General features: G+C 44.1%; 1 protein-coding gene across 5 annotated transcripts; it reads left to right on the top strand.

Annotated features, from left to right (window-relative positions):
• Positions 1 to 351: 351 nt before the first annotated feature.
• myo1ca (myosin Ic, paralog a) lies at positions 352 to 26,586 on the top strand. Of its 5 annotated transcripts, XM_053677009.1 has the most exons (33): positions 352 to 473; positions 1,024 to 1,063; positions 2,535 to 2,555; positions 10,260 to 10,418; positions 11,166 to 11,281; positions 12,062 to 12,260; positions 12,345 to 12,425; positions 12,563 to 12,745; positions 12,841 to 12,939; positions 13,048 to 13,161; positions 14,122 to 14,193; positions 14,306 to 14,425; positions 14,713 to 14,795; positions 15,010 to 15,115; positions 15,219 to 15,299; positions 15,387 to 15,478; positions 15,589 to 15,683; positions 16,329 to 16,375; positions 16,517 to 16,826; positions 16,969 to 17,086; positions 17,228 to 17,341; positions 17,599 to 17,675; positions 17,804 to 17,872; positions 18,322 to 18,406; positions 18,806 to 18,965; positions 20,941 to 21,024; positions 21,203 to 21,296; positions 21,382 to 21,440; positions 22,618 to 22,753; positions 23,338 to 23,408; positions 23,481 to 23,578; positions 23,671 to 23,770; positions 25,443 to 26,586. In XM_053677009.1, exons 3-33 carry the CDS (start codon positions 2,541 to 2,543, stop codon positions 25,470 to 25,472), a joined length of 3,267 nt encoding a protein of 1,088 aa, XP_053532984.1. In that variant the 5' UTR covers positions 352 to 473; positions 1,024 to 1,063; positions 2,535 to 2,540; the 3' UTR covers positions 25,473 to 26,586. The 5 variants fall into 5 exon arrangements, with proteins under 5 accessions (XP_053532984.1, XP_053532983.1, XP_053532985.1 ...); XM_053677010.1 differs by lacking the exons at positions 352 to 473; positions 1,024 to 1,063; positions 2,535 to 2,555 and adding an exon at positions 5,359 to 6,056 and having other exon boundaries at positions 16,517 to 16,597; positions 16,721 to 16,826; XM_053677007.1 differs by lacking the exons at positions 352 to 473; positions 1,024 to 1,063; positions 2,535 to 2,555 and adding an exon at positions 8,874 to 8,906 and having other exon boundaries at positions 16,517 to 16,597; positions 16,721 to 16,826.

The following is a 26,586-nucleotide window of genomic DNA, read 5'->3' as shown; positions in this document are numbered from 1 at the left end:
ATTTTTTTTTTTTTTTTTTTTTTTTTTTTTTTTTTTTTTTAAAGTGAATAACAGGAAACCATTTGTGAATACTGTAAATGTGTAGGGTGTGGAGAATCTCTGGCAATAAATAAATAAATAAATAACAAAATAACAAAATCCCATGCAAAGAAGGCAACTGCAGCAAACAACCCTAGAAAGACGGAGAACCGGAGCGCTCATCAGGTATCAGGTATTCATCAGGTTCATCAGGTATTCTCTGTTTTTTAAAATTATTATTATTATTACTGTTATTTATTTATTTATTTATTTATTTATTTATTTATTTGGAAGCAATAAAGTACTAAATAGCGCGAGCACTGAGTCACGTGGTCGCTCGAGCCGCTCCAGGTGAAGTGAAACGTGAAGCGCGCGCTCGGATCAGCGCGCGAGCTTCGTCAGCGAGGCGTAACGGTCGTCTCTGGCAGAGCTCGAACCTTCAGCTGACAAGCAAGGTAAATAAAAACAACTAACACCACAATAAATCAAATTAACGCTCTAAAAACGAATATTTGACCTTTAAAAGCTTTTCCTTTACTTTTAAATGCTCGATTTATCGGCTGAGATGAATGACTTATCCGCTGGAAACGGAAATGTTCCGAGTTCAGTTTTCCTGTCAGGAATGATGCTAACCTTTTCACCTATTTAAGTTGAATTTAATATGTGTATATAAGTAAATATATACAAAAATATGTCCATGAATGGATTTTGGAAGTTTTTGAAAGGAAGGTCTTGTGTATTAAAATGTTTCAAACCTGTTTTTATACCTGTTTGTTTGTTTGTTAGTTTGTTTGTTTGTTGGTTGGTTGGTTGGTTGGTTTTTTCAGTAGAAATGTAAGCTCGGGTGGCTAAGGGTTTTCTTTTTGTTGTTGTTTTTTTTTAAACGTTAGCAGAGGCATAATAAGAGATAAAAACAAGTCAAATTAAATAAGGTGAGAGATCCCTTCTAACTTGAGCATCTCCTCGACAGAATATAGTGCCTTTAATACTTTTTATTTATTTTAGATTCTGTTACAGGTTGTGGGAGGAGCTAAGGATACCCCAGGTGAGTCTGTTAGTAAGACTTATTAGTTTTATTATTTTAGTTAGTTAGCCGCCAGTATCATATGATTATATACAGCTTCCTTCAATAATATTGGCACCCTGGGTAAATATGAGCAAAGAAGACGGCGAGAAATCGTCTTTATTGTTGTTGTATCTTTTGTTCAGAGAAACTTCATGAAAATACTCTCCTGTCATGGATATCAAACAATTGAAAACACAACACGGGTTTATCAAATAAATAAATAAATAAATAAATCTTTGTTAAATTTAGGTGTGCAACAATTATTGGCACCGTTTTAGTCAACACTTTGTGCTGCCTCGCTTTGCCGAGATAACAGCTCCGAATCTTCTCCTAACCCCCCCCCAGATGAGACGGTTTCCAATATCATTTATGGATGGAAAATTCATATTAATAACCCAGTTTGGCGAATTTGAGGTAACTCGTCGTTCTAATTATCTGGAAACTTCGAACAGAGACCAAAACAAACATTATACATACTATAATCCAGGCTTCCCTCAGGTTTATCCTTATTTTGTATTTTAGGAGAGAATAGCTCATTGGGTTAAAAGCACAGTTAGAGATTTCCCAAAAGTTGTGTTGTATGCTCTTGCTTACTGTGTCCAATCTCAGATGAGAGTTTCTATGTGTTTGAATCAGTCACGCAAGGCATGTGATATCACAATATGGTGCAATATTAATATGCAAAATACGGTATTTTATCCATAGTGCAGCTCTAGTGCTAAATCTGATCTACACACACACACACACTCTCTCGTTCTAACAAACACTTCATTGTGCTCCTGTGTAACAACCTCAGTGGGAACCAGGGTGGAAATCCAAAAAAAACAAAAAAGCTCAAACCCTAAATGGATCTGCACGGTTCTTAAGGCATTTCTCAACGGAAACATGCATTCCACATTTAGTTGGTTGACGTCACTGGAGTGCTTCTGAAGACATGTGTATGCGAAGCCCCACGACATTCAGTCTACGACACTGAAATCAGGTGGTCACCGTGCACCCCCAGAACCAAATCTTTCACGTCGTCGTGCGTTGGACTGTTAATTTGTTTTGTAAAAATAACCGGTGTGTGCTTCTGAACTGCTTGGCAATGAACACATTGGCGTTTCCTGAAGTTTTGGGAGCTCTCGGGATCGCGTTGAACTCTGCTTCCTGACTCCGGCCCACAAAGCCGTCACAGATTGTTACGGAACAGAGAACCCCACCCTAAGTCGAGAACTCCTTTCATCTGTGTATGAAGGACTGGTGTCTCTACAGACAGTGTGTTTAAAAACTCAAAAGATCGTGACAAAATGGTTACGTATATATATATTTTTTAACAAAACTATATTTAATGCAAATATTGGCACCTTAAATGGACTTCCTGTATAACTCTGGTATCAATATAATTATATAAGATGATTCTTCTCATGCAGTCTTAAAGCTAAATCGTGTCCTTTCTGTTTCTTTCCAGCACGGCATGACGACAAAGACGGTAGGTGTGGCTGATGTGTACGCCAGCCAGCGTTCTCTGCCCCTTTCCCTCCATCATTTATACCCCAGTTTAAAACTGAACAAGTTTTAAACTGCGTGAACAAGCACCGGGTTTTGCTCTAGCAATTTAACATCAGCGCGCGAGGCCGTGTACAACACACAAACCCCCGATTCCAAGAAAGTCGGAACGCTGTGTACAATGTAAATCAACGGTAAATAAAAACAGAACGCTGCGATTTGCAGATCTCGCAAACCCGTACGCTGTTCACAATAGAACATAGAAAACATATCGAATGTTTAAACTGAGGAAATTTACCGTTTTAAGGAATAAATAAGGTAGTTTTGAATTGCGTTAAGTGTCAGTGAAAAGAAACAGCTGGAGGAACATTTTGCAACTAATTAGGTAACAGAGGCGGAGACTCTCAGAAGAGTCCCAACTTTTTTGGAATTAGGGTTGTACCTGGTGCTGCTGTGCCGTCTAATGATCAACTGGTGAGCGAGGGGAAAGGAAGCGTGTGTGTGTGTGTGTGTGTGTGTGTGTGTGTGTCAGTGTGTCAGTGCTCGCTGAATTGAAGTGATCTCCTGTGCGATAGTCTCTCTGCATGCACGCTTCACTGCTCCACGCTCACGAATAGCTTTGTGTGTGTTCAATTCATGATCCCTTGAGCTCACGTTGGCGATGACACTCGCTGATACCGCCCTGCGCGCTCAGGTTCGGCCGCCCTCGCTCTGCTTAAAAGGACCTTTCCTTTGTGAGCGTCCTGACACACGTGAACGCAGGTACAAGACGAGAGAGCGTAGGGTTTTCAGAGCCTCGCTTCAGGGTCTACTGTCGGACGTGGTCGGAACCTGCAAGTGTCATTAATTCCCATCGAACATGAGCAGGTCCAGGAGTCGAACATCTTCTGGACAAACGGGTGCTAGAGCAAAGCATTAGAGAACTAAGAGGAACTCGTATGAGATCCTCGTCCAAGGTTCTTCCTCTTCTAGACTAGTAAGAGTCTGGGGAATGGAGAGGGACATTTATTTCACAACCCGCCTTCATATTAGTCTAAAAAATCCATCATTTCAGACTTCCTTAGGGACACAGCTCGAGTGTGTGTGTGTGTGTGTGTGTGTGTGTGTGTGTGTGTGTGTGTGTGTGGTAAGATCATGGTTTGGAAGAAATGAGACATTGAAGCAACTTGGCTTCCCTGACTGAATATAAAACTTTAACCCTGAGCCAAAGATCCAACCTGATACACACAGAGAAAGTGTGTGTGTGTGTGTGTGTGTTTTGGTGTGTAAGGATTAAAAACAAAGATGGTTTTGTGTCTAGTGTTGTTTACCATGGATTTCATCATATTTTTATCATAAGACCAGTTATGTAAAACCTTTGCGTGTGTGTGTGTGTGTGTGTGCGCGCGCGTGCGTATTTGTTGCTGGTCTCCATGGTTACCCTGCCAATCATCACAGTGTGCTGGCCATGACCATTGCCATGAATAATTTATTCTCCCCTGCTGTGTGTGTGTGTTGACCTTTTATCTCTTGAAGTGTTCACATTGCTTCAATTAAGCAGCTGTCATGAATCTCATAAATACGGGTCACGACGAAGATGGCGGTGATCACGCCGACGGTGAACGGTTTCCAGTCGGTAAACCGTACCATAGCGGACCAGACGAAGGTCTCGGTGGTAACACATCCAGTAGAGAGCGATAAATTCCTTAGCTAGACCACCGGTCAAGCCGTGTTTCGGTTGCTCGGAAACGTAGCGCGATGACGTAATGAAGTGTAGCGAGCTAGTGCATTAAAACAGATACAAGTGAGTAGATAAATTCATGTGTAAAGGGATGACTCTGCCACAGCCGTTATCCTTTTTGTGCCCTCAAGAAAAAGTCAGCGAGTCACTGGAGAACACTCGGCTATAATTGGTAGGAGAAGTTATTATTAACTGAGCCTTTATTTTCTCTTGAAATGTTTTGCCTGAGGGCAGATATCGCTTTCCTCAGAGTGCGTTACGCACTGCAGCTGAGTCTACGCGTCTTAGAGGGAGCACGTGTTAAACGTCATGACTCATATCGGTGCCGTACGTGTCCGGTGGTTTTTATTGGCTGGTGTTGGTCGTTGACCCCAAGGCTTCTTCGAAGATGTTGACCCCCAGGGCAGCTTCGACTTGGTGAAATCAGGACGCGCTCACTGTGAGCACGTGGTAGGAGGAGAGGGGAGATTTAAACAAGCTTTTGATCAATTCGTTTCTGTCCTAAGGCGTAACGTAAGCAACAGACACCGCCGTCAGGATTATCCCCCAAGCATGGGAGGGGTTTATAGGACTATGAACATATTTGCATCTATCAGTTATCTCATGGCTTCCCAAATATTATTTTCCTCTCAAATCTAACTACAGTAGTGGGAATAATAATAGTAAGAAAAAAGTTCACGTGCAATTCTTCTTTAACGTTGTCCCAAATACAAAGAGCAGACCGACTTTATATCAGTAGCATAAATCCAGCCCGAGTGTCCTCCTGTGAAACTTTAAACTCCTCTACACTCAGGGCCGTGACGGCGTTTTCACAGTATCCACGGTAACACGGTCGCATGCGCTGAATATCGCGATTCATCGTAGAACCGATAACCGCCGCTGACCTGCTCTGAAAGACATGCACTGTAGATTACATCGAGTATTTCTGCAGAGGAACGGCAATATGTTTTTGCACACCAATGTGTCCTGGCATGTGAGGGAGTGGGGGAGAGATGGAGCGAGGGAGGGAGGGAGGGAGAGAACGGGAGGGGTGGAAAGGAAAGGGGAAAAATGCGCTCAGGCGGAGTCATGGGATTTGTTTGGAGCTTTTGGATACACTCATGCTCGATGGGATGACGGCCACCGCAGACACTTAGTGGATTTTTCTGGAATCTGTTTTCGGTTCTTTTCTTCGTTTTTTAACCCGTGTCGTCTTTCCTCTCTCGCTCTCTCTCGCTCTCTCCCGCTCTCTCCCGCTCGCTACGGATGAAGTTTTTCTTTTTGGGTTTTCCCTTTTATTTGTTGTTCGAGGAGTGACTCATCCCAGCTGTTCTCACGTTCCAGGAGAGAGAGAGAGAGAGGGAGCAGAACGGGGAGCGGCGTAATTGAAATCTGCTCATTATAGAGGGTTGTGTGCGTTACTGTGTTTTTCCGTCGGAGAGAGGGAACACGTTCGCGTCAGAGAGAGAGAGAGAGAGAGAGCGAGAGAGAAGGTGGGGATAGAGCATGCTCGAGTAAGATGATGAAGGATTTCTGTGTGTAGAAAAGTTGGTCAGGTTTGACGGTGTGTATCAGGGTGTGTTGGGTAGAGGATTTCAAAGGATGAGCCGTCTGTGAGGAGATGCGCACACACACACGCACACACACACACTGAGGTGCTGCTGACGGTCTGTCAAACAAGCTCATTGGATTATTAGGGACGGACTGCAGAAAAAAAGGATTACTGAAAGAGAGAAAGTGCGGCAAAAAGGAGAAAACGAGAGAAGGATGAGGTACTTTGGCAGGGTAAGACCAGCTTTAAAAACTTTCCTCTCTCTCTCTCTCTCTCTCTCTCTCTCTCCCTCTCTCGCTCTCTCTCTCTCTCTCTCTCTCTATGTTCCTGTGTGTGTGTGTGTGTGTGTGTGTGGATTAGGGTTAGATATATTGAGGGTTAAGGTTACTGAGATTAGGGTTAGATAGACTGAGGGTTAAGGTTTGTGCAAGTGCTTTGGGCAGTGTTGAATGTATGTTAGTTTTACTTGAGTGTGTGTGTGTGTGTGTGTGTGTGTGCACGAGCCAGCATGTGTTCTGCAGCCCTTGGCCATTGCTCCGTTACCCTTTTGTACTGTCTGGAGATGATTTCAGGGATTTGCCTTCTTTCATAATCTTGAGCACTAAATCGTTTCCCACAATCCCAGTCAGCGAGTACACGCAGCGCAGTGCGGAGGAGGGAGTCCACCGTAAGTGCCCAGGACACCGTGCCCTCGCCAGAGCCGCGTAGCGGAACCAAAGCCCCTTATATGGAAAAGCCAAGAAGCCCACAGCCAAATTCTCCCAAGACAGCCTCTCTTGCAGGACCTTCGATGATATCTGAGCACAGAGCGCACGTGTTCACAGAGAAAAGTTCCACAGTACGAAGATGGGTTTGCCAAAATGATAACGTGTCCGTGATGGACACTTTTTTTTTTTTCCCTTTTTTTAAGTAGTGAATTTTAATAAGCTCTCATAAACAAATGCACACGTACTCGAGATTAATAGAGTAAATACTTTACACTAACACTCGGTCATGGCATCCAGATTAAGACTCATTATGTGTCAGTGAGGAATCTTATACCACAGTGCTGTTGGATTCTCCAGTCTGATTGCTCAGAAGGTGTGGCTTCATTTTCCATAACAGCAGCTTGCATTGAATAGAAAATAACACGCATCATCATCTACAGTTACGTTTTAGGAGGATTTTGCATCGCATAAATACTCAGAAATATCAATATTTAAAAGTTTTTTTTTAAAAAAATTATAGCGTTTGGAACCGTCTTTAAAATAGCTGACGTTCCCCTAGCAACTCACAAGCTCCTACACACAAGCTCTGTTGTTTGAGCGTTTAATCCCAGGTCTGAGTTCTAAAAAGTGTTTCCATATGAGCGTTGTATGAATCCAGATGTTTCAGTGATGCAGATTTGCCACGCACGGTTCCTACCTGGAAAAGGAAAAAGCCCGTGTGCTGGAATCACAGTGCAGATGTGTGCGCTAAATCTACCAAGACATTCAAAAAAAACCCCAAACCCAACACTGTAGGTGTAAATCTAGCGCAGGATACAAGAGATGATGTTTCTTTATTTAGCTTCCGTGAGGTTTGGGCAACGTAGCGCTACGAAGGAAAAATCCAGCACGTGTTATGAAGGTGAATAAGAACCTCAAATCAACCACGTTTCTGCTCGGTGATTAGTTTTAACGAAGCATGTCAAACGAACGCAAACAGGAGCTGACCGTTAAACGTTAATTAAAGGTTTGCGTGTTGGAACCGTGCGTGCGACAACTCCACACAATGCACGTTGAGAAATTGCTCACGGAGACGCCGATTTGCATAAAGAAACGTCCACAATTTGCTATATGTGGGGGAAAAACAACACCCTTCCTCTTTAGCATGTCCAACGAACCTCATAAAGGTGCAATAGTCAACGTTTTTTCTTGCTGATACAAATAATGTGGAAGATTCTGTAGAAATGATCAAAAAGTAATAGTTTAAGCCGTTGTCTCAGGACAAGTTGTCTCAGAACAAAACCCCAGTTTGGAAATCTGCTTTCTGGTCTGTAACGTTTTGTTTGTATTTAGATTGGCCTCTTGTCAGTCTTCGAATTCGAATTAAAAAAAAAAAAAATTGGGACACGCCCCCCCCCAACGCTCCTTCACAAATCATCATGAGGAGAAGTCGCGTGTTTAACTATAGTCGTAACTCGGCTTTCCATCGGCCGAACATCTCGAAGGAGTCCTCGCTATTGCCGTAACAGTAAGTTTTAGGGGCGGGGCTTTGTGAGCATGGGTGGAAATGTGGGCGGGTTCAAGGAATAATAATAAAAAAAAAAGTAGAAAAAATTCAAATCTTATTCAGATTTGAACCGACGTAACCGTTAGTTAGAGAATATTTTTCACAGATCTTACCTAAGGCAAAGGTCTTTAAATGGTTTGTTATTTGTGTGTGTGTGTGTGTGTTTCTGTCATGGTCAGACATTAACGCTTACATGGGTTAAATAAAAAAGTGCTGTGTTTTTTTTCCCCCCTCACTCGGATGAAAACCTGTGTAGGCGGGGTGTTATGATATCCAGGCCTGCGCACTTAAGATTCCACTCGTGTCTTTTAATAAATCAGTAATTCTCCATTAAACGTGACGGTCTCCTTCACTCTCAGGCAGAATTCGCCTTCGCTTTCCAGTCGTAACCGCTTGGCCTTCTGGTCAGCAACTGGTTGGAGCTGTGAGTCCTCTCATGCGAGGACCACCAGTGGGTCAAGTGATAGACGTGACATGACGTGACGTAACGTAAGAAGTGTGCAGCAACGTGGTGCGTTTCCCGTTCCAAATTAGACTTCCAAACGAGAACTTCCAAAACCTAAACCTCTCTCAACACGACTCAACCCTCATTCTGCGCACCAGAGGATTTACGACTTTCCAAACGTTTTCCCGTCTTTCTTCCTTTGCAGTAGGAACAAGGAAAATTTGTGATGGAGAGATGCGGCATGTCAGGAGACCTCGAAAGAGAGAGGGGGAGGGAGAGAGGGAAAGAGAGAGAGAGCGGTTTGGGCAGAGAGCCTCGGCCAAATCAAACACGGTTAATAGAGGACAGAAAGAGAGCAGAGGATGGAATGTGCATTAGGGGTGTGGTGAGTGATGCCAAAACACAAGGGTTAGGAATTTGTAAACTTGATTAGACACTCAGTTGCAATCTGAACTCCATTTTTAGTGGTGTGCCTTCTTTCTGAGTGTGTGTGTGTGTGTGTGTGTGTGTGTGTGTGTGTGTGTGCCTGGTCTTCCCATGGTGCTTGCAATCTTTCCACAACTGTTCAGCTGTTCCTTGTGACATCATGTACTCAACATCTTCATATCACCTCTCTGTCTCTCTCACTCTCTCACTCACTCTCACTCTCTCTCTCTCTCACACTCTCTCTCACTCACTCACTCACTCACTCACTCTCTCACACTCTTACTCTCTCTCTCACTCACTCACTCTCTCTCTCACACTCTTTCTCTCTCTCACTCTCTCTCACACACTCTGTTACTCTCTCTCTCTCACTCACTCACTCTCTCTCTCACACTCTTTCTCTCACTCTCTCTCTCACACTCTCTTACTCTAACTCTCTCTCACTCTCTCACTCTCTCTCTCACACTCTCTTACTCTCTCTCTCTCTCACTCTCTCTCACTCTCTCTCTCTCACACTCACTCTCTGGCTAGAAACTGGCCGTGCAAGACTGTTAGGTTAAAACAGTGGAAAATCTGACTACAGATGTTAGGGGAAGTGTGTGTGTGTGTGTGTGTGTGTGTGTGTGTGTGTGTGTGTGTCGTGTTCATTCTGTTTCTCTAACAGCTTGTTTATATGTTTACCTTGTAAGCCCGTAAGAGAGTGTGTGTGTGTTTATGTGAGACAGGAAGGCCACCTGTAGGTGCTCACCATAGAACAATACTCTGGCAGAAGCAGTAGCTTTGCATGTTGTCTGTGTGTGTGTGTGTGTGTGTGTGTGTGTGTGTGTGTGTGTAGATGGATGTAGGATTTCCTTGGCTCTCTTCCATTGTTGTTCCACAGATTCCTTTCCCTTTAACACAGCAGAGATAACGGAGCCGGGAGCTTAACCAGATTTTAACGAGTCCCTGGACGCCGCTGTTCTCAGGAACGCAAAACACCGTCTTCACCCACTGTGACTCCGCATCCATTCTTTACGTGTCTGTGTGTGTGTGTGTGTGTGTGTGTGTGTGTGTGTGTGTGTGTGTGTGTGTGTGTGTGTGTGTGTGTGTGTAGCTTTTGGTGTTTCTCTGCATATATTGACTGTGAAAACCTGTGACATTCTCTCTCTCTCTCTCTCTCTCTCTCTCTCTCTCTCTCTCCCCCACTCTCTCTCTCTCTCTCTCTCTCTTTCTCTCCCCCACTCTCTCTCTCTTTCTCTCCCCCACTCTCTCTCTCTCTCTCTCTCTCCTCTCTCTCTCTCTCTCTCTCTCTCTCTCTCTCTCTCTCTCTGTGTAGGAGGTGGAGGTGGATGGAGGCGTGAGGCTGGTGATGGAGAGCTCTCTGTCAGCGAGGGATAGGGTGGGTGTGCAGGATTTCCTGCTTCTGGACAACCACACGAGCGAAGCGGCTTTCATCGAGAACCTGCGGCGGCGTTATAAAGAGAACCTCATATACGTAAGGAGCACATTCGCCCCAGCTGTCTGAGGTGCACAGTGAGGTGTACAGTGGGGTGTACAGTGGGGTGTACAGTGAGGTGTACAGTGGGGTGTACAGTGGGGTGTACAGTGGGGTGTACAGTGGGGTGCACAGTGAGGTGTACAGTGGGGTGTACAGTGAGGTGTACAGTGAGGTGCACAGTGAGGTGTACAGTGGGGTGTATAGTGGGGTGTACAGTGAGGTGTACAGTGGGGTGTACAGTGAGGTGTACAGTGAGGTGTACAGTGGGGTGTACAGTGAGGTGCACAGTGGGGTGCACAGTGGGGTGTACAGTGGGGTGTACAGTGAGGTGCACAGTGGGGTTCACAGTGGGGTGTACAGTGGGGTGTACAGTGGGGTGCACAGTGAGGTGTACAGTGTACGCACCTCACAGAGCGGTGTGTGGCCTGTAGAGTCAGTAAGATGAATTACATCCCTAGAGTAGGTTTTTACACACAGTCCGATGGGAAGACACCGTTGTTATGGTAACGGTGCGCTTGAAGCCACCTTACACTAGGAAGGGTCTCGTGCTTGTTTTAATTTTGAGCGACGATGTTAAACTCTCACACATTAAGCTGTGACTAATCACTGGGTGTGTATGACATTCCTCAAGCTGAGAGTGTCTGTGCCTGCTATTTCAAACTGGGAGCAATTTAACCCCCCCCCCCCCCCTCTCTCTATCTCTCTCTCTATCTCTCTCTATCTCTCTCTCTCTCGCTCTTTCAGACGTATATCGGCTCGGTGCTGGTGTCGGTGAATCCGTACAAAGAGCTCGGAATCTACTCCAAAGCAAACATGGAGCGCTACAGAGGAGTCAACTTCTATGAGATTTCACCACACATGTAAGTGTGTGTGTGTGTGTGTGTGTGTGTGTGTGCATGTAGGGGTCATGGGAATCCCGGCAAATATTCCGCCCATTCTCTCAGTATGACTCATTTTTCCTGGAGACTCCGGTGATTGGATCAGAGTATTATGAACACACACACACTCTTTCCTTCCACTACATGCCATTTTTTTCACATTAAGTAATCAGATTGTTGTCTTAAGATGATGCCGATAACAAAAAGTGTTCCCAGGCCAAGGCCCACGACCTTTTGCGTCTGATCTAACGCCCTCTAGCGAGCAGGACCAGTGTCAGATCAGTGTTTGATCGGTGTTTGTTCTGTCCAGTGCACGGCAAGTCTTTCAGTCACGATCGCATGCTTTCGGTACTTTCCAGTAATTAAACATAATCGACTGATATCGATCAGCTTGGATTAGATTAGATTACATCAGACAGCTTTATCACCGTGTAGAGTAGAATGAAATAGTGTAGGGGCATCACAGAGATCGATGGCAGCGAACACACGCCATGCTAGCTGGCAGTCCTGGCGAATTCCCGTTTCCGATTGGTCGGAAGGTGCCAAATGATTTGATCACACACCGACTGTCTGGTTTCGCAACCGTATGAATATTACACGTTATAAAACAGCAACCGAGCTCAAACGGCAAACAATTTGCCAACCAAATGAGCAGAATGTGTGTGTGTGTGTGTGTGTGTGTGTGTGTGTGTGTGTGTGTGTGTATTATACCAACTAAATAAAAGAGAAAATAAAAGAGTGCATTTGTGTGTATTCTGTCAGCTTCGGCTTGGCGGATAACTCGTACCGTGCCCTGCGCACCACGCGTAAGGATCAGTGCATCCTGATCTCAGGAGAGAGCGGGGCAGGAAAGACAGAGGCATCGAAAAAAATCCTGCAGTACTACACCGCAACCTGCCCCACACGCAACAACACACACTCCATCCGAGAGAGGCTGCTGCAGTCCATCCCCGTGCTGGAGGTACACACACACACACACACACACACACAATTCCACGTACAGTAAATGAACTCCTCCTCATTGCTGTTCTCTGTGCACCTGCAGGCGTTTGGGAACGCCAAAACGTTGCGTAATGACAACTCCAGCCGCTTCGGAAAATACATGGATTTGCAGTTTGACTACAAGGTCAGCTCTTACGTTATCCCTTTCAAAAAGATTAGCTCACACACTCTGCCGACAGCAAACACACTCTGTTACGGTAGCAGCGATATTGCACTCTGACCCTTATTGCCCTCATTCGCCTTCTCGCCCCCCGGGTTCAGGGTGCCCCGATCGGCGGCCACATCCTGAACTACCTTCTGGAGAAGTCTCGGGTGGTGCACCAAAACCACGGAGAGAGGAACTTCCACATCTTCTACCAGCTGCTGGAGTCAGGGGACAGCTCGCTGCTGACGAGGCTGGGGCTGGACATGACCAACCCACAGCACTACCGCTACCTGGTGAAGGTGTGTGTCTTTCAAAACGCGATGAACTACTGCTGTTATTTTTCATTCTGTTCCTATTATATTCTCTCGCTCTCACTCTCGCTCTTCTCCATCAGGGCAACTGTCCAAGGGTGAGTACCATCAGCGATAAGAGCAGCTGGAAAGCTGTAAGCAAAGGTCTGACCGTCATTGGCTTCAACGAGGAGGAAGTGGAGGTAAGACGGCTGCACGCAGACTACAACCACACACACTCACATTCTCGCCCAAATACAACACGTGCACACGAACCTCCGACTTCCTGTTGTTTTCCTCTCTTACCGCAGGAGCTACTGAAGGTCGTTGCGAGTGTTCTGCATTTGGGAAACACCCTGTTTGGAGAGGATGAGTACGGGCAGACACACTTCACCACGGAGACTCCGCTCACATACCTCACAGAGGTGAGAACAACAATAACTGTCTCAGCTCTAATACCTCAGCTTGATGTAAAAACCTGACTCAGGTGAGTCAAATATATCTCTCAGCTCAAATCCCTTGACTTGTGTGCTGTCGGCGCAAAAACTTGACTCAGATGAGTCAAACACCTGTCTCAGCTCGAATACCTGACTCGGGTGAGTCAAATACCTCTCTCAACTCAAATACCTGACTCATATAAGTCAAATACACATCTCAGTTTGATTACTTGACTTGGGTGTGTCAAATACCTCTGTCAACTTATACGACTTGACTCATGTGAGTCAAACACCGCTCTCAGCTCAAATACCTGCCTCAGCTTGAATACCTGACTTGGGTGAGTCATATACATCTTTCAGCTTAAATGACTTGACTCAGGTGAGTCAAATACCTCTCTCTGCTCAAATCCCTTGACTCAATTGAATCAAATACCAATATCAGTCGAATACCTAACCCAGATGAGTCAGCTACCTCTCTCATCTCAGAGGCCTTGACTCACATGTTTGTAATCGCTCCCTCAACACAAATACCTGACTCACACGAGTTAAACACCACTAGGTTTTATAAAATGTCATTATTTGTGGTTAGTGTTGAAAAGAGTATAGCTATAAGATTTTCCATCCTGTTCCAGCACCTGCCTCAGGTGAATTAATTACCTGTCTCAGGTGAGTTAAGGCCTGTCTCAGATATAAGATTGTTGTACATTTGCCCGCGGTAAGTGGAATATCTCTGCCGGGGTACGATTGTACCTCGTGACTCCCATGGCCGGCGATGCTAATGAATTTTCCTTGCCTTTAAGCAGCGTTCTTTGCGTTTCTGATATATAGACTCCTTTACACAGGTGCTAATATGGAAAATGAAAAGGAAAATGAAAAAAAACCCCACTTTTTTTTTGTTGCAAACTTTTTGAAAAGTATGAAAAGACTAATGTTGCGTTGTTTTGTCAGCTGCTGGGTGTGGAAGGCTCAGCTCTGAGTGAAGCTCTTACTCATAAGAAGATTGTTGCTAAAGGAGAGGAGGTAAACCGTTCCTCTTCTCCTATCTGAGCATGTTTTTTTTGTGTGACATGAACCTTTCTGAACACAGGACATGGATAAGCTAATAACATGTCCTTTCGCCTGTGTCTTACAGATGATTGGCCCGCTGACCCTCGAGCAGGCTCTCTCGGCTCGAGACGCCCTGGCCAAAGCCATATATGGTCGTACTTTTACTTGGCTTGTCCAGAAGATCAACCAATCACTGGCCTTTCAGGTGTGGTAGCCCGTCCCATGCAAGATGTGGACTAAATCCTTGCTTTTTATTCATTAGCTAGCCAAAAAAATTTTTTTTTTGAGTCATTAAGAAGTGTCATTTGGATAACATCACAATACACTGCCAGGCGGAGAAACGGAATGCTTTTAGAGAACCGGAGAAGAACTTGTGCCAAGAACTTTAGTAAAGCTCATTGAATTGTTTGAATATTTGACTGTGCCGCCCCCTAGTGTTAAAAACACGACACTGTACACTACAGCTTCATCAGTAGTGCCTTTGCGTTACAGGACGAAGTGTACTACACCAGCAGATGCTCCTCGGTAATCGGACTTCTGGACATCTACGGCTTTGAGGTCTTTCAAAGCAACAGGTCTGACCTCGTCTCTCTTCTTCAACTTTGATTTATATATATATATATATATATATATATATATATATATATATATATATATATATATATGTGTGTGTGTGTATATATGTATGTATATATGTTTTCTCACTAACTGTGTATATATAGGAATTCCTTTAATGATGTTATTGTACTGTGTTATTTACTGTACACCAACGATATTGTCTCTCTGTAGTTTTGAACAGTTCTGTATCAATTACTGCAACGAGAAGCTTCAGCAGCTTTTCATCGAAGTCACGCTGAAGAGCGAGCAAGAGGAGTACGAGGCTGAAGGCATCGGGGTGCGTGTCTAGACGTCAACGCTAAAATTGCAAAAAAATCCACAAAACCATGCAAGGTTTTTACTGAAATGTTTTTGTTTTTTTCTCCCCTTCCCGTGGACAGTGGGAGTCGGTGGAATACTTCAACAACAAAATCATCTGTGACTTGGTGGAGGAGAAATTCAAAGGCATCATTGCGATCCTGGTGAGTCTGGTTCGCCCGTCTTTTCTTGTTTTGACGCTAATCTCAGCCTGTCTCAGTGTTCAATGTAACGCGGATGATGTGAATCAGGATGAAGAGTGTTTAAGGCCAGGGGACGCCACTGACATCACCTTCCTGGAGAAGCTCGAGGACAGTCTGGGAGGCCACGCCCATTTCATGACGTACGTGTCCTCCGCTTACACGTATACATTAACGACAGACACGTCGCAGAGTTTTTGGAGATCCTTCAAACGGTTGCGATGTCTGATTTCTCAAATGTGCCGTCTTTCAGACATAAACTGGCCAATGGGAAGAGTCGCAAGGCTGTAGGGCGGGAGGAGTTTCGGCTGCTACACTATGCCGGAGCGGTCAACTACAACGTGAATGGTAAGGTGACACATCCCATCCATCCATCCATTCATCCATCTATTTGTCCATTCATTCGTCCAACCAGTCATGTATGTGTATGCTACTGTGTTGTTTATCTGCCCATCCATTCATTAATCCATCAGTTTGTCCATTCGTCCATCCATTTATCCATCCTCCTTATTATTGCATTCATTCATCACTCCATCATTAATCTATCAATCTATTCATCCACCCATTCATTCATACATCGGTTCATCCTTCAGTTTATTAATCTATCCATCCATCCATCCATTTAACTATCCATCTGCCCATCCATCCATCCATCCATTTAACTATCCATCTGCCCATCCATCCATCCATCCATCCATTTAACTATCCATCTGCCCATCCATCCATCCATACATTCCTATGTCTATTTTGTTATTCCTAGGCTTCTTCATGGGTCTATCCTGTCCTCTGTCCATCCATTCATCTGCCTATAAATTCATTCATCTCTCCATCCACTCAATTCATTCATCCATCAATTTGACAATTTATCCACCCGCCCATCTGCCCATCCACCCAGCTGTACATCTGTCCATGAACTTTATATCCATCCATCCCTCCATCTCTCCATCCCTGTGCCTGTTGTGGTATTTATTTGTCTCTGCTGATCTCCTTCAGGGTTCCTGGACAAAAATAATGACCTTCTGTACAGGAACCTAAAAGAGGTAATAACACATCAGTGTGTATGCACAGAGTTAAGTCTGTGACTGAGTTTTCATGCATGTGTGATTTGGTGTGTGTGTGTGTGTGTGTGTGTGTGTGTGTGTGTGTGTGTGTGTGTGTGTGTTTGTACCAATGCCGTACAGGTGATGTGCCAGTCTAGGAATTCAATAGTAAAGCAGTGTTTCCATCCAGATGAACTGACAGACCAGAGGAGACCAGAAACGGTAACACACACACACACACACACACACACACACACACACACACACACACACACTACTACTACTACTACTCTCTCTCTCTCTCTCTCTCTCTCTCTCTCTCTGAGCCAGCTTTTGTGTTTCCAGGCTGCTACCCAGTTTAAGCTGAGTTTGGCCAAGCTAATGGAGATTCTGATGTCTAAGGAGCCGTCATACGTCCGCTGCATCAAACCCACTGATACCAAACAACCAGGTGTGTGTGTGTGTGTGTGTGTGTGTGTGTGTGTGTGTGTGTGTGTGTGTTATCTGCCTTTTTTAAAGAGCACATGAAATAACAGGTATGAGTAGTTAACAAAAGCTGATATTAAGAAGTGTGTGTGCGTGTGCGCTTCTAGAAAGGTTTGAGGAGGTGTTGGTCAGACACCAGGTGAAGTACCTGGGCTTGATGGAGAATCTGAGAGTAAGAAGAGCAGGATTTGCATACAGACGAAGCTTCGAGGCCTTCCTACAAAGGTAACACTTGTACACACACACACACACACACTCTCATGTATCACTATGTCCTTTTAACTAACACATTCTCTTTTGTCCATTCTGTATGTGTGTATGTGTGTGTGTGTGTGTGTGTGTGTGTGTGTGTATGTGTGTGCACAGGTATAAACCTCTGTGTCCAGACACTTGGCCAAACTGGCAGGGAAAACTATCAGATGGTGTCTCTACCCTAGTCAAACACCTGGACTACAAACCAGAGGAGTACAAACTGGGCAGGTGTGTGTGTGTGTGTGTCCAAGAGAGAGAGAGAGATCTTATTTTTAATGGTGACAGTAAATGCAGGAAACATTTAGGCTTTTTTTTTTTTTTTTAAAAGTAAAACAGGTAGATTACACCAGACACTTCCAAACATTTACATCGTATTAAGAAATAATCATTTAAAAATGTGACAATTAAAATAAGAAACAAACAAAAACAATTAATGAAAAGGATGAATAAAAATGTCATCGTTAATACTGTTTCTGTTTTCAAAGGTCCAAAATCTTCATCCGTTTCCCAAAAACACTCTTCCGGACTGAGGACGCTCTGGAGCTCAAGAAACCAACCATCGGTGAGTGAAAAATTAGAGGAGAGGAGAGGAGGGGGAGGAGAGGGGAGGGGGCTCTTAAAGAGCTGATGGGTGGAGTATGGGGGTGTTCTGTGGACTAGTGATGAAATTTAAGGTGTTTCTCTCTGCAGCTATCACATTACAGAAATGCTGGAGAGGCTACAGGGAATGGGCCAAATACCAACGCATCAGACATGCAAGTAAGTGACCAATCACACGCTCCCGTCCAACAGCAGCTAGTTTAGAGGCAGACGTGGGCGAATGGACTAATCACAGTAGCTAATCTGCCACACCATCAGATTTATAATACTTCAGTACACTATCTTTATCATTTTCACTGTGTTAATACTCTCAAATGTTTACTCTGTAAATGTTCCTCCGGTTGTCTTTAAAGGTTCTGTGTTGAATCCTGCAACAGACAGTAGACACTAGTGTGTTTCTAAAATACTCTCTCTCTTTCTCTCTGTCTCTCTCTCTGTCTCTCTCTCTGTGTCTCTCTCTATCTGTCTCTCTCTCTGTTGCTCTCTGTCTGTCTGTCTCTCTGTTTGACTGTCTCTCTTTCTCTGTCTCTTTCTCTGTCTATCTCTATCTCTCTGTCTCTCTCTCTCTCTCTGTGTGTGTGTGTGTGTGTGTGTGTGTGTGTGTGTAGCAATCACGATCCAGTCATGGTGGAGGGGGGTCAAAGGGCGCAGGAGAGCCAAACGCCGCAGACAAGCAGTAGACACCATCCGCACGTGAGTGTGTGTGTGTGTGCTTGTGTACGTGAGATGTGAGAGAGATAAAGTGTGTGTGTGTTGGTGTGAGTGTGTGTGTGCATGGCATGGGCATTTTGCTTTAAATAGAATGACCCTAACAAATGTATCAGAACATCACACACACACACACACACACACACACACACACACAATATTAAATAGGATTTTGAAGTTAACAAGCAGTGGTATGTTTAGGATTTTCTGGCAGCACGATGCATTACAGCTGTAATGTTCCTCTTTCTCCAAGTGACACTGTGTTGAAATTATGAACACTTTCTGAGCTGCCTTTTATGGAAAAGTAACACAGTCTGGCATTTGTAGATTGATAGATTAGTCAGATACTTTATTTCCCTCTTTCACTGTCTCTCTCTCTCTCAGGTTAATAAAAGGCTTCATTCTGAGGCACGAGCCTCGTTGTCCCGATAACGAGTATTTCTTGGACCATGTACGCTTCTCATATCTGATGACCATCAAGAGGAACCTACCAAAGAGTGTTCTGGACAGGACTTGGCCAGTACCACCACCGTCACTCGAAGAGGTGACACACACACACACACACACACACACACACACACACACACACACACACACACACACATATACAATCATGTGAATAAATATGTACACCCCATGGAAATTGTTTTTTAAATATATTTATTTATTTATTTTTACATATTTGGACAAGCAAACATTTGATCCTCTTTGAAACACTGCCTTTTAATACAGTTGATACACTCTGATGTCAGATAAAATTGACATTTTGTAGTAATTTTCACAATTTAAATGAACAAAAAAACCCCCAGATCAGTCACATGGAAAAAGTAAGTACACCCCTACATTTATAAATCCATAAAATTAGAATCAGGTGTTGAAGCTCGTGTGCCAGAGATTAGAACCTGCTTAGGGAGTGCATGTTGAACCGGTCCTATCTATACCCGTCTCCTATCTAGTGTCTGTAGATCTAAAGAGTTGTGTAAGGCCTTCAGGAGAAAAAGGTTGTGGATGCTCTCCAAAAGACCTCCAAATTATTTGAAATACATCATTCCACTGTACGGAATATAATCCACACAAGTGGCGCAAATTTCAAATGACGGACTAAGAGCAGACCGTCTGATGCAAAGAGAAGTCTCCAAGAACCCCAAAATTTCATCACAGGATCTGCTAGTAAGTCTTGCAGCTGTTGGTGTGAAAGTGCATGCTTCTACAATCAGGAGAGATTGCACATATTTGACCTGCGTGGGAGGCGTGTCAGGAAAAAGCCTTTGGAAGACTACATTTTGCCAATGAGTATATAGGCAAAGACCAGGCCTTTTGGAATAATGTGCTCTGGACAGACGAATCAAAGATAGAGTTGTTTGGCCACAGTAACAGCAGACATGTCTGGTGCAGACCAAAGACAGCTTTTCAGAAGCACCTCATACCAACTGTGAAGCACGGTGGTGGAAATGTTATGGTTTGGGGTTGCATCGCTGCCTCAGGGACTGGACAGATTGTGCTCAATGATTCAACTATGAATTCTGCATCATATCAAAGAGTGCTTGAATGTAATGTGAGGCCGTCTGTCTCATATTAGTTCACAAGAACCGAAAGTGGGCCCTTCAACAGGATAATGATCCTAAGCACACTTGCAAATCCATCAAGGAACGGCTCAAAAAGAAGAAATGGAGGGTTATGGAACGGCCGAATCAAAGCCCGGATTAGAATCTCATTGAAACGAGGATTTGAAACGGGCAGAACATGCAAGAAAACCCTCAAACTTCTCGCAACTGATAGCCTGGTGGACAGTTATGCAAAACGCCAACAAGAAGTGTTTTCTGCTAAAGGGGGTAGTACTAGCTTCTGAGAGTTTTACGCCTGCAGTTTAATGCAATAGAACTGTTTCCAGATGTTGTCATTCGAATGCGATTTCCCCCGTCTGTCTCTCACGCACCAAGCTGCCTGTATACCGCTCTGTGGCCCGCTGTAGGCCAGACATAGGAAGTCAAAATTTCAACACTTTCACAATGAGAAAATCCTAATGAGATCGTAGACTGTAACCGAAGTGACAACACGAACAAAGACGGAGTGAAGCAGCTGTACGATTAGGGAACTTCTCACTACGGTTATTACAGCACTGGAAATGCACCCAGTGCACCAAAAAGTATTTATGCAGATCATGTTTGCAGGTTTTTCCCATTCCCATGGAAAAAAACAAGATACATGAAGGGAATCTGATCAGATCTGATGTCAGGCGCTACAGAAATCTCCTTAGCTGTGTTTGACTAACCAGTTTGTCTCGGGATAGTTTGCTTTTAGCATGCTATAACATATTGGCTAATTTTCATCACCAGTTACCATTAGCACGCTCGATAACTTTTGAGCTTGAGGCGTTGATTCAGGATTCTCTGAGGTTGTAGCTGGACCATTAGTTTAATTAGAAATGTTGTACTTTTTAAAATTTTATTTATAGTTTGTACTTTTGAACGTGTACATTTATAAGAATTGCCAAACTTCTTGTGCCACTTCTGCTCTAGGCCTCGGTGTACATCCACCGTCTGTGTATACGCAACATGGTGAATGACTACTGCAGGAAAATCCAACCCGAGTGGAAGAACCAGGTGAAAACAGACCCACAAATTCACACACAAACACACACACACACACACACACACACACACACACACACACACACTGTAAACAAAGCAAGAAAACCCAACTCCCAATGAGGAACCAAGTAAAACACATGCAACCGCAATGGGCAAAAAGTCAAACTTTTTTTCCCTTCTCTGTTTATAGTTGGAGCAGAAGGTTGTAGCCAGTGGTATGTTTAGGGGTCAGAAGGACAGCTACCCTCAAAGTGTCCCTAGGCTTTTTGTGGGCACCAGGCTGGGTAACACACACATAACAAACACACATTCCTCGATACTGAGAATGTACCAATAAAAATACCAACCATTTCTGTACTTTCTGTCCAGAGAACGAAGAGATCAATCTGAAAGTGCGACAGACTCTCGGAAGTGAAAACAAAGTGAAGGTAAAGTGCACACATGCGTGTACACCGATCAACCATACCATTAAAACCTCTGACAGGTGAATTAAAGAAAGTTGATTGTGATGGATAGACGACTGGATCAGAGTATCTCCATAATGGCAGGGCTTGTGGGGGGTGTTAAAGGTAGGCAGTGGTTAGTACCTACCAAAAGTGGTCCAAGGAAGGGAAACCAGTGAACCAGCGACAGGTTCATGGGAGTCCAAGACTCACTGATGTGCATGGGGAGCGAAGGCTGGCCCGTCTGGTCCGAACCCACAGAAGAGCTACTGTAGGACAAACTGCTCAAAAAGTTAATGCTGGCTCTGATAGAAATCAGAGAGGGTCCAGCGCCAATCAGAGAGGGTCCAGCGCCAATCAGAGAGGGTCCAGCACCAATCAGAGAGGGTCCAGCACCAATTAGAGAGGGTCCACTGACAAAAACACCTGCAATGGGCATGCAAGCATCAGAACTGGGCCATGGAGCACTGGAAGAAGTTGGCCTGTTCTGATAAATCATGTTTTCTTTTACATGATGTGGACAGCTGGGTGTGTGTGTGACTTACCTTGGAAAGGGACGCACTATGGGAAGAAGGCAAATGTTCTGCAGGGAAACCTTGAGTCCTGGCATTCCTTTTTTTTTTTTTTAAAGGAAAAAAAACCCAATGCTGTAGCATTACTGTTTCTCTTTACTGGAACTAAGAGGCCCAAACCTGTTCCAGCATGGCAGTGCCCCTGTGCACAAAGCAAGCTCCATGAACACAAGGTTGGAGGAGTGGGAGAACCCGAGTGCACAGAGCCCTGACTTCAACTCCTTTGACTTGATCCTTTGACTCCTCACCAGTGCTGCTGTGACTGAATGGGCAAATCCCCACAAGCCATGCTCAAAAATCTAGTCTAGAGAATTCCCAGAACAGTGAAGCTTATTATAACAGCATTGGAGAAATTATTCCTGGTTTTTATTTTTAGTAATTACAGACATATAGATGTCTTTGCCGATTGACAATGTAGAGAGTGAGTGTGTATTTTTTTTTCTAAAGAAGAAGCTAACAATTGTAGCTACAATATTAATTCAGTTGAGCTTTTTACCTATAATAGTTATACTATCTCTGTCTTTCTTCACTCTATACTCTGCTCTCTCTCTCTCTCTCTCTCTCTCTCTCTCTCTGTGTTTGTGTGTTAGTATGGTGTGCCAGTCATCAAGTACGACCGGCACGGATACCGTGCCAGGCCGCGGCAGCTGCTGATGACCGGCTCCTCTGTTGTCCTTGTTCAGGAGTCGAAAATCAAGCAGCGCATTGACTACGGTTCACTGCTGGGTACGTGGGGTTACCAAAAGGTCCTACACTAACAGCTGGCAACCACAACTTACCAAGATTTTGAAAAATAATGGTCTGTCTTTCAAGAGGTTTACAAATCAAAATAAACGAACCAGCATTTATAATCAGAGTTATTTATTGTTTTCTGGAAATGTACAGTAGTGTCTGAATACATGTGTATTGAACGTAATAGACATTAGTCTTAGTTTCACGTTAAGTGTGAAGTGAGGGGGCTGAAACACAGAGAGCTGTTTCCTAGAACATTGGCGAATTAAGGGAACACGGGACTCTGGGAAGTCCAGACATGAGCATTTAACATGCAGTGTATGCGCCGCAGATCATTTTACAGTTCTTGCATCATATGCATGTCAGGTGTTTGGTATCAGTAAAGCTCATATGATTATGACTTATTAATCTTGTGATTTGTAAGGGGGTGGGGTCATTAACTAGTTTTATTTTGTCACTGGACTTTTATATAATCTGTTTATTTTTCCCCTATTCTCTCTCTCTCTCTATCTGTGTGTGTGTGTGTGTGTGTTTGTGTGTGTGTGTGTGTGTGTGTGTGTGTGTGTGTGTGTGTGTAGGCATCTCAGTCAGTTCCCTCAGTGATGGCTTTTTTGTCCTGCATGTGCCCACTGCTGACAGCAAGCAGAAGGTGAGAGAAGTCCTACTGTCGCTTAACATGGGAAACCTGGCAGCCTGTGACCTTTAACCTTTCCACTTTTAGGGCGACCTGGTGCTGCAGAGTGACCACGTGATCGAGGCCGTCACCAAACTGGCTGTCATGTCGGACAAGATACACGTCGTCAACGTCAGTCAGGACAGGTGTGTGTGTGAGAGAGAGAGAGAGAGAGAGAGAGAGAGATGGGTTTGAGGTTAAAAAGGACTTCTGACACTTCTCTACCGTTCTCTCTCAGTATTAGGTTTGCAATAGCCCGGGGCAAAGAGGGCATCATTGACTTCACCTGTGGGGCAGAACTACGAGTGGTCAAAGCCAAGAATGGACACCTGGCTGTGGTGAGATGCACACCATGAGATTATTATTTGTTCAGCCAGCTGAGCTCTGGCTAAGAAGGCAGCACAATAATTACCAGAGATAACAGATAAGACGTAGCAGTTATCCTGAAACTGAAGCGAATGATTAGAAGTGAGGAAATCGGCTAAAAGCTGCTCTAATGGACAGACAAACGGGAATCAGTAAGCCTCATCACTTGACACGAGTACCTGACCTCACTAATGCTCTTGCGGCCGAACGGGTAAATCCCTACAACCACATTTCAAAATCTAGTGGAAAGCCTTCCCGGAAGAGTGGAGCTTATTATAACAGAAACCATCTCTGTGTTAATGCAGTTGTTTTGGAATTGGCACATATGGGTGCGATGGGCAGGTGTTAACAAATATGTGGCCATAGAGTGTACATCATGGTCTGTAACAATATAAAAATATACAGTTCCCTTCAAAACTTTTGCAACAGCAAGTCCAAATCAATTGTTTTTACTGTAGACTGAAGACATTTGGGTTCGCGATCAAAAGATGAACACGAGAAGAGAGTTTAGAATTATATGTAAACTCTATATGTAGTTTTATTTATATGTAGGTGTGCTAAACGACATAGGACGTAGCACATTTTGTGTCGGACCAGGCAATTTGTAGAATATTGGAAGAAATACGTGCCTGACGGGTGTTTCTTGTTAGCCAGGTGTGTCCTGTTAGATTGATTGTTTAAACAATAAACAGCTCTGAATAGATCTACTCTTGGGTTTAGGCTTCAGTTTCACCTGTGAAGACTGCGCTTGTTGTTAAAACAATAAATAAAACAAAAACGTTAAAACAACACGAAGATCAGAGAGATGTCTATGGGAGAAAAGCATGCCATTTTGAAGCTGAGGCATCGCACAATTATTGGGCATAGCCAATAGAACAAGCCTGGGAAAGCAACACAAAAGAAGAAACAGTTTGGCGATGCCAGCGAGTCGCAGGCTCGATGCAGTTACTGCAAGCGAGTAAGTGTTGTTTACTCCACGTCTTATCTGTCCCTATAATTTTCCTCGCGTAAAAATCGGGCAGTCTGATACAAAAGGTTCTGTGTTTTATGTTGTTCAACACGTCTAGATGCAAATAGCAGGAAATAAAAGCCGAAATCCTAAACTCTCATCTCATATTTTAAAAAAAATCTCAAACCTAAATATCTTCGGGGCACAGCACGAACTAATGAATCGGCCTCGCCGTTCCAATAGTTTCAGAGGGGACTGTACGTTAACCCTATGATGCTGGACTTTATCTTTAGTTTGTGAACCTGGGGTTGAGGTGTTGTAAATCACTTACCAAACTTGTTGTCCAACATGACCCGCCTCCATAAAGTTTCAGTGTTCCGCTTCATGTTTATAGAAAGTCCCACTGTGTCCTAAACCACAGCATCTGTGTGACGCTTCTGAAGAACTGAATGTGGTCTGAGGCGGATATTTATAGGAGGTTGTGGGTGAGACGGGATTCTTATACTCATCGGCTGCGTTCGCCTTGTAGCTCCTGGCTTGTAGCTAGCGACACGAGTCAGCTGATTGGCTACATTTGGATTAAGTGTAAGACCTTATAGGTGCAAGACAAGAAGAAGTGGGAAACTGTAATGGCTGAATAACCATAAACGCTCTGGACTGTTTTGTTTGTTTTTTGTCCCCTCCCTCCTCCCTAGACGGCCCCACGAATCAACAGCAGCGTATGATCGCGTGTCGACCAATCACCGCTCACTATGAAGAAGCGTTCATCACGGTGGACCGATCACACACTGAAGAATAATCTGCTTATGCCAATCGCCACACAGTCGCCACACTTTATAACAGACTGTCACGCTGAAGTGAAAGTTAAGCTCGTGTTTTGTTTTGATAATTCGTTCCAAACGAGCGCCACCTAACGTTTAAACCTTTCTTTTTCTTTTTTAAAAAAAAATGATTATAATTGTTTGATTTGATTTTCACAGTAAAAGCACTTAGCATCCAGACTAATGAAATGAATTCTTCACCAGTTATGATGATTGTTTTAGTTCATACAGACTTTTAAACTTTTTTTTAATGATGCTCTGTGACTTTTACACACGCCGTGTAATTAGCCTGAAAATCTCGCACTTTCTTTATTGTCTTCGGTGGAGTGCAGAGGACAAGCTTTAAGACATCTGTTACATGTTATTCTGAGTCAGTAAACCACAGTTCACTTCCTGTATTCATTTCCTTTCCCCTTGCTTGCTGGCACCGGAGGCGAGATTGCAACGCGGGTCTGAAACACGGCGTACTGTACAGTCAAAGGGCCGAGTGTGTTTAACGTGTAGAGTGCAGGAAGTTCACAAATCCTTCCATCCATTTGGCAGTGTCAGGACGTGTGACGAAGGACGACGAGCGGATCTCTATCTCCTATGTTGGAAGGTGAGGAGAAGCGAGCTGTTAGAAACGGTGACGTTGCTACAAGTTTCGACCAGGTGACCAGAAACAAGCGCAAGATAGTTTCAGGAAGGACAGAATGAGTCAAGACGAAGTCTTGGAGCAAGTGTAATTATTCAGCAGGGCTACATCACCGCTCAGAAATCCAACTCAAGCTGTCAGACCTGTTTAGAGTCTTAATACAAGTACTAACACACGTTTACCTCAGCTGGTCTACCGCAGAGCAAAAGAAGACGTCTAGATAGATCTCTACACGTGCTTGCACTCATAGGGAAACAGCTGAACGAGGGAAACCGTTCTAACAAAGAAACAAACAACAACCTTTCATAACTGTGAAGGCTTTAAAAGAAGCAATTTGTCAAGAATTCTTGAGTAATCTCTAAATAAATTCCAAAAATGCCCAAA

This window comes from Ictalurus punctatus, chromosome 28 (assembly GCF_001660625.3).
Source record: "Ictalurus punctatus breed USDA103 chromosome 28, Coco_2.0, whole genome shotgun sequence".
Lineage (NCBI taxonomy): Eukaryota > Metazoa > Chordata > Actinopteri > Siluriformes > Ictaluridae > Ictalurus > Ictalurus punctatus.
The sequence above is the reverse complement of the archived record's forward strand: the minus strand, read 5'-3'. Positions and strand labels throughout refer to the sequence as shown.

Excerpts from the sequence above, each read along its gene's own strand:
- myo1ca (XM_053677008.1), top strand. Across the intron at positions 10,419-11,165 it reads ATAAAGAGAACCTCATATAC|ACGTATATCGGCTCGGTGCT; the intron begins GTAAGGAGCACA and ends TCGCTCTTTCAG. Across the intron at positions 12,746-12,840 it reads ACTACCGCTACCTGGTGAAG|GGCAACTGTCCAAGGGTGAG; the intron begins GTGTGTGTCTTT and ends CTTCTCCATCAG.